We start from the raw sequence: 12,538 nt of genomic DNA, 5'->3' as shown, positions 1-12,538 counted from the left end.
TTTGCTTCTTAAAGGTTTGGAAGCACCAGTGAAAGCTGGAGGCCTGAGATGGTTCCCATGAGCCACGACAATTTACAAAGTGCCTGGCGGTAGGTGATGGGCAGAGACTTTGTGGGGCTGTGTCTGAGGGAAGGCTTGCAGGCGTTGTTTTCTCTGTCCCCCTCTCCACCAGGAAGTAGCTCTCTAGAGTCCCTGACCCCAAACAGCCATGGGCAGAAATCAGAAAACAGCTTCCTTCTATCTGCTGCTCTCCCCACCTGGCCGTCTTCACTTTGTGAGAGTGATGACATCAACTCCATCACGTCTGAGATGGCAAAGGCTCTCAACTACTCCCAAAAGGTATGCCTAGGCATGGGCCAATGACCCTCAGCATGGCCATCTCTGCCTTCCCAGGTGGGCTCTGAACCTGCGGTGTTGGGGCAGCAGGAATGTTCTCAGCGCCCTGCGGAAGGCTGTGGAAGTAGACTTCAAGGACAAAGACAAACACCAATCGCAGGGAATCTACCTCTTCACTGGGGGCATCCCTGACCAGGACATGGTGGGTAGGCCACGTCCTGGATGTCCATTATCCTTTGCGACCTCATCCATCTTCCCCCAGGTGGATACCTCGCCAAGCTTTCTGCAGCATGATTTCTAAAGCAGTGCTTCTCAAACTTTAATGTATAGACAGGCACCTAAGGATGCTGTTAAAATGCAGGCCCTGGAGACCAGATTGGGCAACATAGGGAGACCACATTTCTACAAAAATTTTAAAAATAACCTGCCATGGTGGCACATGCCTGTAGTCCCAGCTACTCAGGAGGCTGGGGTGGGAGGATCACTTGAGCTCAGGTGCTTGAGACCAGCCTGGGCAACATAGCAAGACCCCATCTCTACAAAAATAAAATTTAAAAAATTAACCAGATGTAGCCAGGTGTGGTGGCTCATGCCTGTAATCCCAGCACTTTGGGAGGCTGAGGCAGGTAGATCATCTGAAGTTGAGAGTTTGAGGTCACCTTGACCAACATGGAGAAACCCCATCTCTACTAAAAATACAAAATTAGCCAGGCGTGGTGGCACATGCCTGTAATCCCACCTACTCGGGAGGCTGAGGCAGGAGAATCACTTGAACCCTGGAGCGGGAGGTTGTGGTGAGCCAAGATCATGCCATTGCACTCCAACCTGGGCAACAAGAGTGAAACTCCGTCCCAAAAAAAAAAAGTGTGGTGACGTGTGCCTGTAGTCACAGCTACTTAGGAGGTTGAGGGAGAAGGATTGCTTAAGCCCAGGAGGTCAAAGCTGCAGCAAGCTATGATCATGCCCCTGCACTCCAGCCTGGGCAACAGAGCAAGACCCTGTCTCTTTAAAATATATACATACATACATACATACATACATACATACATAGTGCAGATCCTGGTTCAGTAGGTCTGGGGTGGGGCCTGGGAGTCTGCATTTCTAGCAGGCTTCCAGGGAATGCGGATGCTACTGGTCTAGACCACGCCTGGTGTCAGGAGGCTCTCAGGTCCAGCTCCCGACCACACTCTGTTAAAATATTGAGAGATGGGAATTGAACAATGAGATTACTTGGACACAGGAAGGGGAACATCACACACGGGGGCCTGTTGTAGGGTGGAGGGAGGGGGAGGGATAGCATTAGGAGATATACCTAATGTAAATAACGAGTTAATGGGTACAGCACACCAACATGGCACATGTATACATATGTAACAAACCTGCACGTTGTGCACATGTACCCCAGAACTTAAATTATAATAATAAAAAAAAATTAAAAAAAATATATTGAGAGAAACTGCAACCCAGGTTCATCTCTTTCCATCCTTGTGCCAAGGACTGGACCAGGCACAGAGAAGGCCCTGGAGAAACATAGCCAGGCTGGGCTGCCCAGAGCCCCACAACTTCAAGGCCCTCAGCTGCGGGCCCCTCTTACCTTCTCTTCCCCACCAGCCTACAATCAGCGCCTACATGGCCGAGGCCTGTAGTGGCTGCGACCTCCAGCTGAACGTGTGTCTCTTCTACGTGGGCGAGCCAAAGATGGACACCACGCCCCCTGCCTGCTATGCCAGTCGCACTGACACGGCCGCCGCCTACAAGGAGGTCACCCGGGCTGCAGGTGGCCGCTTCCACTGGTTTGGAGACACAGGTACATGAGTGTTTCCTCATCCCTTTGGCTCATTCCAAACAGTTGCCTCAGCACCAGCATAGCTCCCTTAGACCACAGATATATTCCAGAAAAGCAGCTTGTGAAAATCACATTTTAAAATGTAAAACTATTCCTCTGAAGATAGATAGCAGTGATGGTTGCACAACAATGTGAATGCACTTAATGCCACTGAATTGTACACTTTTAAATGATTGAACTAGGAAGTTTGATGTTATGTATATTTTACTGCAATTTTTTTAAGTTAAAAAAATAGGCCGGACACAGTGGCTCATACCCATAATCCCAGCACTTTGAGAGGCCAAGGCGGTCAGATCACTTGAGGTCAAGACTTTGAGACTAGCCCTGCCAACATGGTGAAAACCTGTCTCTATTAAAAATACAAAAAATTAGCTGGGTGTGTTGGTACACACCTGTAGTCCCAGCTACTCAGGAGGCTGAGGTACAACAGAATTGCTTGAACCCAGGAAGCAGAGGTTGCAGTGAGCAGAGATCACACCACTACCCTCCAGCCTGGGTGACAGAGCAAGACTCTATTTCAAAAAAAAAAAAGAAGAAGAAGAAGAAGTAAAACTCTGAAAGTATATTATGGGTCAGGTGGTGGCTCACACCTGTAATCTCAGCACTTTGGAAAGTTGAGGTAAGCGGATTGTTTGAGGCCAGTCCGAGACCATCCTGGGCAACATAGCAAGACTCTGCCTCTACAAAAAAATTAAAAATTAAAAATATATGTATTTTAGAATGTCAGAGCTAGAAGGCACCCTAAACATCCCTTAGATTGCTTTTTGAAGGGTGGTATGTTCACAGCACATGGTTGGCAGGATAGTAGTACATGGTACACAAAGCAACATTTTTTTTAGAGACAGGGTCTCCCTCTGTCACCCAGGCTGGAGTGCAGTGGTGCCATCATACTTCACTGCAGCCTCAACCTCCTGAACTCAAGCAATCCTCCCACCCCTCCCACCAGCTCCTGAGCAGCTAGGACTACAGATGTCCACCACCACACCCGACTAATTTCTTAAATTTTTTGATAGAGAAAGGATCTAACTCTGTTGCCCAGGCTGGTCTTGAACTCCCAACCTCAAGCAATCCTCCCTTTTCAGCCTCCCAAAGTGCTGGGATTACAGGAGTGAGCCACCACGCCCAGCCCTTGAGTCACCTCCAGGTGGCTTTCTAGTATCGAAATGATGGGGATACTTGCCAGGATCCACACCCTGTCTCCCATGCTCACGATGTGCTTTGTTTCCAGGCATTTATGAGAGCGATGACATCAGTTCCATCATGTCTGAGATGGAAAAGGCTCTCAACTACTCCCAAAAGGTATGCCCTGGGCATGGGCCAATGACTGCACTGCCTTCTGTATTCATTTCCTGGGGCTACCATAACTGCCACAAATTGGGCGGCTTAAAATAACAACCATTGATTCTCTCACTTCCAGAGGCTGGAAGTCTGAAATCAAGGTGTCAGCAGGGCCAGGCTCCCTCTGAAGGCTCTGGGTAGAATCTTTCCTTGCCCCTCCCTGGCTTCTGGTAGCAATTGGTGTCTGTTTGTTTTTCATTGCACTGGTTGCTCTTTTAAAATGGCAAGGAAGACTTTATTTAAGACTGTTGCAATAGGGGAGAGAGACTGAACTCAACTCTAAATAATAGCAAAATAGCTGGAGATGTATAGCCAAAGAGCAGAGTCAGTGGATGGAAAATTACTAAGAGAACTGGATAAATATGATAGGTAAAAGGATTCTTGTTAAACAGGGCTCTTGCTAAAGGCAGACCAAAGGCTTAGATATCAAAAATAGAACTGGGCACAGTGGCTCTCACCTGTAATCCCAGCACTTTGGGAGGCCGAGGCAGGCTGATGCTGGAGCCCAGGAGTTTGAGACCAGCCTCGGCAGCATGGTAAAACCCCATCTCTATTAAAGAATTTTCTAAAAATCATTAAAAAAAAAGATATCTCAGATGGGAGATGAGGAACTTGATTGGATATCAAGGATGGGACAGGTCTCACTAAACTGACTTAGCAGAATTCTTTGCCAAAACTAAGTTCAGCAGGCCAAGGTCAAGGCGTCATTGAGAAGATGGTTTAGAGGAGCCTGGCTAAAGTTTGGTCAAGGTGGGAGTCCTTTGAGACTAAAATGTTACTTCCTCAGAGAGAGGAGTTGAGCAGGACAAGATACAATGAGATGGGTAGCTAGGGGCCAGATCACGTGAGGAGCAATGAATATCTAAGGAAGAATTCCTTGGACTTGCAAGTGATTAAAGAGGCAGTGTGAAAGAGAAGACATCCAAAGTGACCCCCACGCTCCTTACTGGGGCACCCAGTAGACAGTGAGGCCATTGACCAAGATGGAGAAAACAGGAGGAAAAGCCCATGGAAGGACGGTGCAGGGAAGGCTGGTCTGGGACAAGGGTGAGTTTGTGGAGACTGCGAGATGACAAGTGAGGGTACCCTACAGGCAGGTGGGAAAAGACATGGCTGGAGATGGAGATTTGGGGCAGTTTAAGCCACAATGATGGACAGAGGGCACTTAGCAAGGGTGTGGTCGAGGCAATGGAGTGGAGGAGCCTGTGAAGGAGACTCCTGGACTCCACCACTCGCAGAAGGACTCACTTCCCAGACAACCGTGGACTCCTGGGAGGGCGGGGCCACATCTCCATCTTCTATTCCTCTGTGGCCACTGGATCTGCAGATCTGTGGCTCCCCCTGCGTGCCTGTGCTGTCTTCCCCAAAAGGGACCCTTTTGGTGCTTTTAAAATATCCCTTCCCGGCTGGGCGCAGTGGCTCACGCCTGTAATCCCAGCACTTTGGAAGGCCGAGGCGGGCAGATCTCAGGGTCAGGAGATTGAGACCATCGTGGCTAACATGGTGAAACCCCGTCTCTACTAAAAATACACACACACACACACACACACACACACACACACACTAGCTGGGTGTAGTGGTGTGCACCTGTAATCCCAGCTATTCTGGAGGCTGAGGCAAGAGAATCCTTGAACCTGGGAGGCAGAGGTTGCAGTGAGCTGAGATCACGCCACTGCACTCCAGCCTGGTGACAAAGTGAGACTCCGTCTCAAAATAAATAAATAAAAAATAAAGAAATATCCCTTACCCTCAGGTGCACGCAGTCCCATTGCCTCATCTGATAAACTCATTCATATGATGTTAATGGGCAATGACTGCGTAATTCACCTTTCCAGAGGATGCTTATTTACATTTGAGTGGTGTCTTCTGGAGCTTTGATTGAGAATAATTGCTGGGGAACCAGTCAGGCTGACCGGCCCACAAGTGGAGGCCACAGTGTCTCACAATGGAAGGGTGCTGGCTTTGGAACCAGACCCACCTGGTTTGAATTGAAGTTTCTCTACACACTGATAAGGTGGCCTTAGATGAGAACCTTAAGCTCACAGAGCTGTAACTAATAGATCTGTTGCCAGATATGCATGGCAAGTCAATGCGCAGAGACACTGGGTTGTGGCAGAGAAAAAATGTTTAATTGTAGAACGGCCAAACGAGGAGATGGGAGGGAACCTCAAATCCATCTCCCCGGGGAATTTGACATTAAGGTTTTTAAGGGTATTGCAGCGGGCTGAAGTGTGGAGATCACTGACTAGTTGAGTGCAGGCTGGAGTCATGGGCAGGGGAGATGAAGAAGCTGTGTTCTCATGCTGTTCCTGTTCCTCTGGGGGTCTTCAAACTGGTTGGCATCAGCTACTTTGCTGGAATTCGGGTCTGAAAAACATCTTAAGCAATCTTAAACAAAAGCCTTGTGATTCTGATGCCAGAAATCCTATCTAGAGGAACAATGGGGATGCAAACAGCCAGGATCTGGTGCTATGTGACTTTAGGTTACAAAGAAATGGGGCTATGTACAGCCTGATCAGGGCTTCATGATAACTAGATTTTTGTCCAGCATTCTTGTTAACTCTGTGATGACAGCTTCAGAGCTTTGGTTTCCTCATGTGTAAAATGAGGAGACGATAGCACCTACCCTACTGGCGTAGCTGACGTGACTTGTTGGCATGAGGGTCGGAGACTCCCAAGTATTCACTAACCCAGAGCCTATGCCTCCCAGGCACCCATACCTGGTCCTTACTGTTGTTCATAGGATTGGTCCATAGCACTCTCAGCCCCAGGTGGCTTTCTAGGGATGAAAAGGTTCCAGTGGATGTCAGAGGATGACAGAGGTTCCAGTGGATACAGTCCCTTCTGCACTCTGTGTGTGTGTGTGTGTGTGTGTGTGTGTTCTCTCTCTCTTTCTCTCTCTCTCTGTGTGTGTGTGTGTGTGTGTGTGTGTGTGTGTGTGTGTGTGTCCGTGTCCACAGTGGATGGGGGTGCCACTGACCCTCCCAATCCCACTGCAGTGTGCCTTCCTCATGGCCTCCCTGAAGAACCATTCAAGAAAAGTACTGGGAAGTGCAGCCCTCCTGAAAGAAAAACCAAAGACACTTCAGCTAAGAAGTCAGCCCAAGAAGCTCTGCCCTCCCAGGCCCACTGCCCCGTTGGGGGCCAGAATGGTTTGACTCCCCTCCTAATAACACACGGAAGATTTGGTTTCCTGTTTGTCTTCTGGTCTTTCCTGGGTCTTACAATGGCTGGGGCAGCAGGGATGGGGTGGGCGCTTCAGTGGTGAGTGTCCCTAGGGTGCCTCTTGCCCAGGCCTCCAGTGGAAAATCTCCCCCGGGGGGCCGGCTCCTCAGCTCTGGGGCTCCTCTGGCCTCCCCCACCCCACCCTTGGCTCTGCCAGCCTATCCCAGCCTTTTTCCTACCCTGATACTGAGGATGCCACAGAATTGACACCCACCTGTTTCATCTGATGGCTTATCCTGGAGGGTCTCTTGGAGGCAAAGGAATTAGGGTCTCTAAGGGCTCTTCCCACTGCCGCCTAAGACTTTGGAGGGGCCGATAGGAGCCTGAGGGTGGGCTGCACCTGCTAGGGGTTTATCCCCATTCACAGCCTGTCAATTCTGTCCTCCATTAAGTACCCACCCACCTTGGAAGTCAGAAGGGCTCTAGAGGAAAGACCTCAGAGGCACCTGTGCTTGTGAGCAGACTGGGAGGGACACCTGTGAGTCCCTCAGCATTGCATGACTCAGACCCTGTGAGTGCAGCCCATGTTCAGAATGTGGAAATCCATCCCAGACAGTAGGTAGCAGATTCCCAGTCAAAGGGCTGCCTTTCCAGGAGAGCCTGTGCAGCCAGGCTCTGCCCTCGTTCGGGGAACTCCACCAGGTTTCAGGAGCCAGCTCAGGCACTTCACCCCCTCCTCAGGGGCTGCCTCTTGAGCCTCCAGTGCTTCCTGAGTGCCTCCTGAAACCAGGCGGGGTGCTCCCCAGAGAGTGACTTTTTAATGACCATCACACTCCGGTCGTGGCTGAGAATGAAGGAACTCTTCCCTTAAAACAGATGCCTGGGCCAGGCTCAGTGGCTCACACCTGTGATCCCAGCACTTTGGGAGGCCGAGGCAGGCGGATCACGAGGTCAAGAGATCGAGACCATCCTGGCCAACATGGTGAAACCCCCTCTCTACTAAAAATACAAAAATTAGCCGGGTGTGATGGCGGGCACCTGTAATCCCAGCTACTCAGGAGGCTGAGGCAGGGAGAATTGCTTGAATCTGGGAGGCAGAGCTTGCAGTGATCCGAGATCATGCTGCTGCACTCCAGCCTGGGTGACAGAGCCAGACTCCATCTTAAAAAAGAAAACAAACAAACCAAAAAAAAAAAAAAACTGAGGTGCCTGATAAGGCAAGAAGTTACCTAAATTTCTGTTGTCATGCTGGAAGCCCAGACGTCCCAGTCCATTAGGAAGAGGGGCAGGTAACTGATGAAGAAAGTTCTGGCAAACCCCCATAGCGCTCTCACTAGCAGCTGTCTCACTGTCATCTCACACACATACACATGCATACATACACATATGCACATGCACACACATGCATATACACTCATACACACATGTACACACCCATACTTTTTCACCTCAAAACCCAGAGTCCCCTCTGAATCTGCTGCAGGAGAGGGGCCAAACCTATCTGAGGAGTCCCCTCCCTTAGGCTCCTCCCTGCAAAAGTTCCTCATGGACAGATTGAGGTCGGGGTAACTGAGGCCCTGCCTGTCACAGGGAACACTCCTCTGATGGGAAAGACCACCTGTTTTCTAGAGCATTAAAGATGACCCTGACAGAGAGAAGAGCCCCCTGCTGAAATCTCTGAAATGGCGTCCACTCAGTAGCAGAGCTGGCATCTCACCAGGTAAGGCACGACCACAGTCAAGCAGGGTGGAGGGATGTCATGGTCACGGCTGAGGCATGGGTTAATAATGATAGTAACTAAAGCCAGGTGTGGAAGTTCATGCCTGTAATCCCAGCACTTTTGGAGGCTGAGGTGGAAGAATCACTTGAGGTCAGGAGTTCAAGCCTTGACAACATAGCAAGACTCCATCTCTACCAAGAAAAAAAAAAAAAAAAGCCAGATGTGGTGGTGCATGCCTGTAGTCCCCCAGCTACTCAGGAGGCTGAGGCAGGAGATGGCTTGAGCCCAGAAGTTCAAGGCTGCAGTGAGCTATGATTGCACCACTGCATTCTAACCTCAGTGACAGAGCAGGACCCTGTCTATACTTTTTTTTTTTTTTTTTTTTTGAGACAGAGTCTCGGTCTGTCACCCAGGCTGGAGTGCAGTGGTGTGATCTCAGCTCACTGCAACCTCCACCTCCTGGGTTCAAGCAATTCTGGTGCCTCAGCCTCCTGAGTGGCTGGGACTATAGGTGGGTGCCACCATGCCTGGCTAATTTTTTGTATTTTTAATAGAGACGGGGTTTCACCATGTTGCCCAGGCTAGTCTCCAAGTCCTGAGCTCAGGCAATTCATCCACCTCAGCCTCTCAAAGTGCTGAGATTACAGGGGTGAGCCACCACCCCTGGCCACATCTCTTAAAATAATAATCATAATAGCAATAATGATAGTAACTAAAACGATCAATGATCCTGAGTGTTGATCATGTGCCAGCCCATCTGCTAAGATTGTCCCATTTAGAGCCTATAATGATCAATCCTTTGTATCGGTACTCTATCAGCTTCCTATTGTACTGACAAAGGAACTGAGGCTCGGGGGGCTAAGGATCATGTGCCACTAGTGGTAACAGGCCTTCACAATCTTTATGAAAGTATTCAGCTCATAGAACCTAAGACCATGTATTTTATTTCTGATGTCAAAGGTATGGCAGAGTGGCTCAGAGCAGAGTTCTGGAGTCAGCAGGACCAGGTAGAATCATTGCCCTGCTTCTTACTGGTGGAGTCCCACTTACCTCATCTGTAAACTGGGGGACTGTGAGGATGAAGCGAGGCAGCATACCCAGAGCACTTAGCACAATGCCAGGGAAGGATCTGGACTCGGTAAATGGTAGCTATAGCTATTTCTGATCCAAGCAAAGCCAGAGACCTGGGGTGGGGACACGGGGTGCCTTGAAGTCATCCTGGAGCCCCATTTCCTGGGGTGAAGTATAGCTGAACTTGAGTGTCTCTAAGCCAAGCTGGACAGCTATAGCGCAAGAATGCACACAGCTGCTCCAGCCAACAAGCCAAATGTTCTTCAGCTGCGGCCCAGCCAATGAAAGAAGGGATGATGGAACAGAGGAGGAAGACCAAGTCAAGGGAAGCAGAGACATCTCTTTCACTGTTCTACACAGAGAAAGGGAATAATGTGGGTAAGTTAGAGGCTATGCAGGTGTCTGGACAGGCCCCCTGGCCCTGGGGGAGCTGTAAGGGCAGCAGGTACCGTGGGAAGGAACCCCTCCTGCTGTCCCAGGACCTGGGCACTGGTGCGTCTGCAGCAAGCCTGTCCTCAAACAACTCAGTTCTCCCAGCCCTGGGAAATGGACATGCAAAATTTTGACAACAACCAGGGAATGAGAAAAGTCAATATTGAAGATGAGACCTCCTGAGATCCTCAGGCACTCCGACTCTGTCCACTAGGTGCAGTTTCCTTAGCTCTAAGGCAGATGGGAAGGGATGGAGATGATTCCCCTAGGCCAGCCTGATTGACTGCTGTGAAATGGTGCAGATCCCAAGAACAATTCATTGCTAGGCGGGAGGTTCCCAAACAGCCTTTCCCCATCCACCCAACAGCCTCCCTTTCTACCTCTCAGCAAATTGCACTAAGGGCTTTTACAACTGACTTGATTGACAGAGAAATTGACGTGAAAAAGGGAGCAGGGGGAGGGAAGAGAGGTACACAGAGTGGCCATCTTAGTTCATTTGTGCTTCTATAAAGGAATACCCAAGGCTAGGTAATTTATAAAGAAAACAGGTTTATTTAGCTCAGGGTTCTGCTGGCTGGAAGTTTGGGCATCTGGTGAGAGCCTCAGGCTGCTTCCACTCATGGTGTAAGGCACTGGGGAGCTGGCATGTGCAGAGATCACATGGAGAGAGAGGAAGCAAGAGAATGGGGAGGTACCAGGCTTTTATTTAACAGCCAGCATTTGCGGCAACTAATAGAGGGAGAACTCACTCGCTCCCCACCCTGTCACCAGGGAGGGCATTGATCTATTCATGAAGGATCCATTCCCATGACCCAAACACCTCCCATCAAGCCCCATCCCCAACACTGGGTATCACATTTCATGAGGTTTGCAGGGGCTCAAACATCCAAACTATAGCAATGACCTTACTCTGCTTCTCCTAGGCTCGGTGTACAAGAAGTACCCTCAAAGAAGGGGCGTGCGAAGGATTAGCTCTTCTATTGACTTACCCACAAAGGATAGAGTTTGCTCAAGCCAAGAGGTATTAAGTTGCTTGTACCAGCACATGCCCATTAAGCAATAGAGTAACTCCTTCCACCAGCCATTACTTCTAGGAGTGGGGGTATAATCAGAAATGAGAACAGGCCGGGCACAGTGACTCACACCTGTAATCCCAGCACTTTGGGAGGCCAAGGAGGGTGGATCACTTGAGGTCAGGAGTTCGAGACCACCTGGCCAACATGGTGAAACCCCTTCTCTACTAAAAATTTAAAAATTAGCCAGGTGCAGTGGCACGCCCTGTAGTCCCAGCTACTTGGGAGGCTACAGCATGAGAATCGCTTGAAACCGGGAGGTGGAGGTTGCAGTGAACCGAGGTTGCGCCACTGCACTCCAGCCTGGGTGGAAAGAGAAAACTCTGTGTCAAAAAAAAAAAAAAAAAAAAAAAAAAAGGACAAACCTGATAAGAACAATTCCTTACTGTGGCAGATGGGATAAGGGTTAAATAGAACTAAATTCAAAATCTAGGTCTGCTATTTCCTGCCTGGGTGACCTTGGGCAAGTCACCTAGCTACACTCAATCTCACTGCCTTTCTAAAATAAGGACAATTGTGCCTGTCAAATAAGATTGATGTGAAGATTCATTAAAGTGAAATCAATGGAAATCCCCCATCTTGTGCCTAAGGGGACGGTCGTCCCACAACTATTCAATAAAAGCCTGAGCTTGGGTCTGATTGTGTCGATGGCGGATGCCATCCCTGGCTGCTTTGAGCCTGCCCATTGTTGTGTCCCTTGTTGTGACAAGGAGACTGAGATTATCCTAATTGGGTTAGAGTCTGAGTTTTCGACCAATCAGGGCTTTCCACTCAAATGTTGTGGGTGGGGTTGAAATGGATGTTGGGGAAGCAACAGCGTCCACTAGACTAGGGCCTGGGAGGTGCTCAATAGATTTTGTTGTTCACCCCCAATATTTCTTTTTTTTATTTTTTTTGAGACAGAGTTTCACTCTTGTTGCCCAGGCTGAAGTGCAGTAGCACTATCTTAGCTCACTGCAACCTCCACCTCCTAGGTTCAAACGATTCTCCTGCCTCAGCCTCCCAAGTAGCTGGGATTACAGGCATGCACCACCACACCTGGCTAATTTTTTGTATTTAGTAGAGATGGGGTTTCACCATGTTGGTCAGGCTGTTCTCAAACTCCTGACCTCAGGTGATCCACCCCTGTCAGCCTCCCAAAGTGCTGGGATTACAGGCGTGAGCCACTGCACTGAGCCTGCCCCCCATATTTCTTGTGCACTTCTCCCCCAAAGCCAGGGAAGGAATTTGCGTGGGATGGATGCTCAGTGAGGACCTGGGAATCCCACATTTCAAACATCATACAGGTTTCAAACATGAGGTTCTCATAGATGAATCAGATGATCATTCAGTTGAGTCTGAATTGCCTAAGATAATAGTTCCTTCCTTTATTCTAAAGTGGATGGCAAAATATGGGCTCAAAAAATTGAAGCTGGAGATTTCCAGATGCATGGGTCCCAACTGCACTCATCAAAAGTCAGGACAGAGGTCAGCATCAGCCAAACACTGCAGCATCTTCCCCAGCGTTGAGATCCGTGTAAGTCACGATTTTCATCACCCTTTTTTTTTCTCTCCCAA

General features: G+C 49.3%; 1 protein-coding gene across 1 annotated transcript in view; it reads left to right on the top strand.

The window, feature by feature from the left end:
- Positions 1 to 12,538, top strand: part of VWA3A (von Willebrand factor A domain containing 3A) — a 62,974-nt gene that overhangs the window by 38,288 nt on the left and 12,148 nt on the right. The window contains 9 exon segments of the mRNA XM_025370765.1: positions 15 to 89; positions 394 to 538; positions 1,948 to 2,143; positions 3,411 to 3,481; positions 6,520 to 6,672; positions 8,315 to 8,405; positions 9,744 to 9,854; positions 10,832 to 10,929; positions 12,360 to 12,497. Coding sequence (XP_025226550.1) covers positions 15 to 89; positions 394 to 538; positions 1,948 to 2,143; positions 3,411 to 3,481; positions 6,520 to 6,672; positions 8,315 to 8,405; positions 9,744 to 9,854; positions 10,832 to 10,929; positions 12,360 to 12,497 — 1,078 coding nt within the window.

This window comes from Theropithecus gelada, chromosome 20 (genome assembly GCF_003255815.1).
Source record: "Theropithecus gelada isolate Dixy chromosome 20, Tgel_1.0, whole genome shotgun sequence".
In the NCBI taxonomy this organism is placed as follows: domain Eukaryota; kingdom Metazoa; phylum Chordata; class Mammalia; order Primates; family Cercopithecidae; genus Theropithecus; species Theropithecus gelada.
This window is presented reverse-complemented; position numbering and strand designations above follow the sequence as displayed.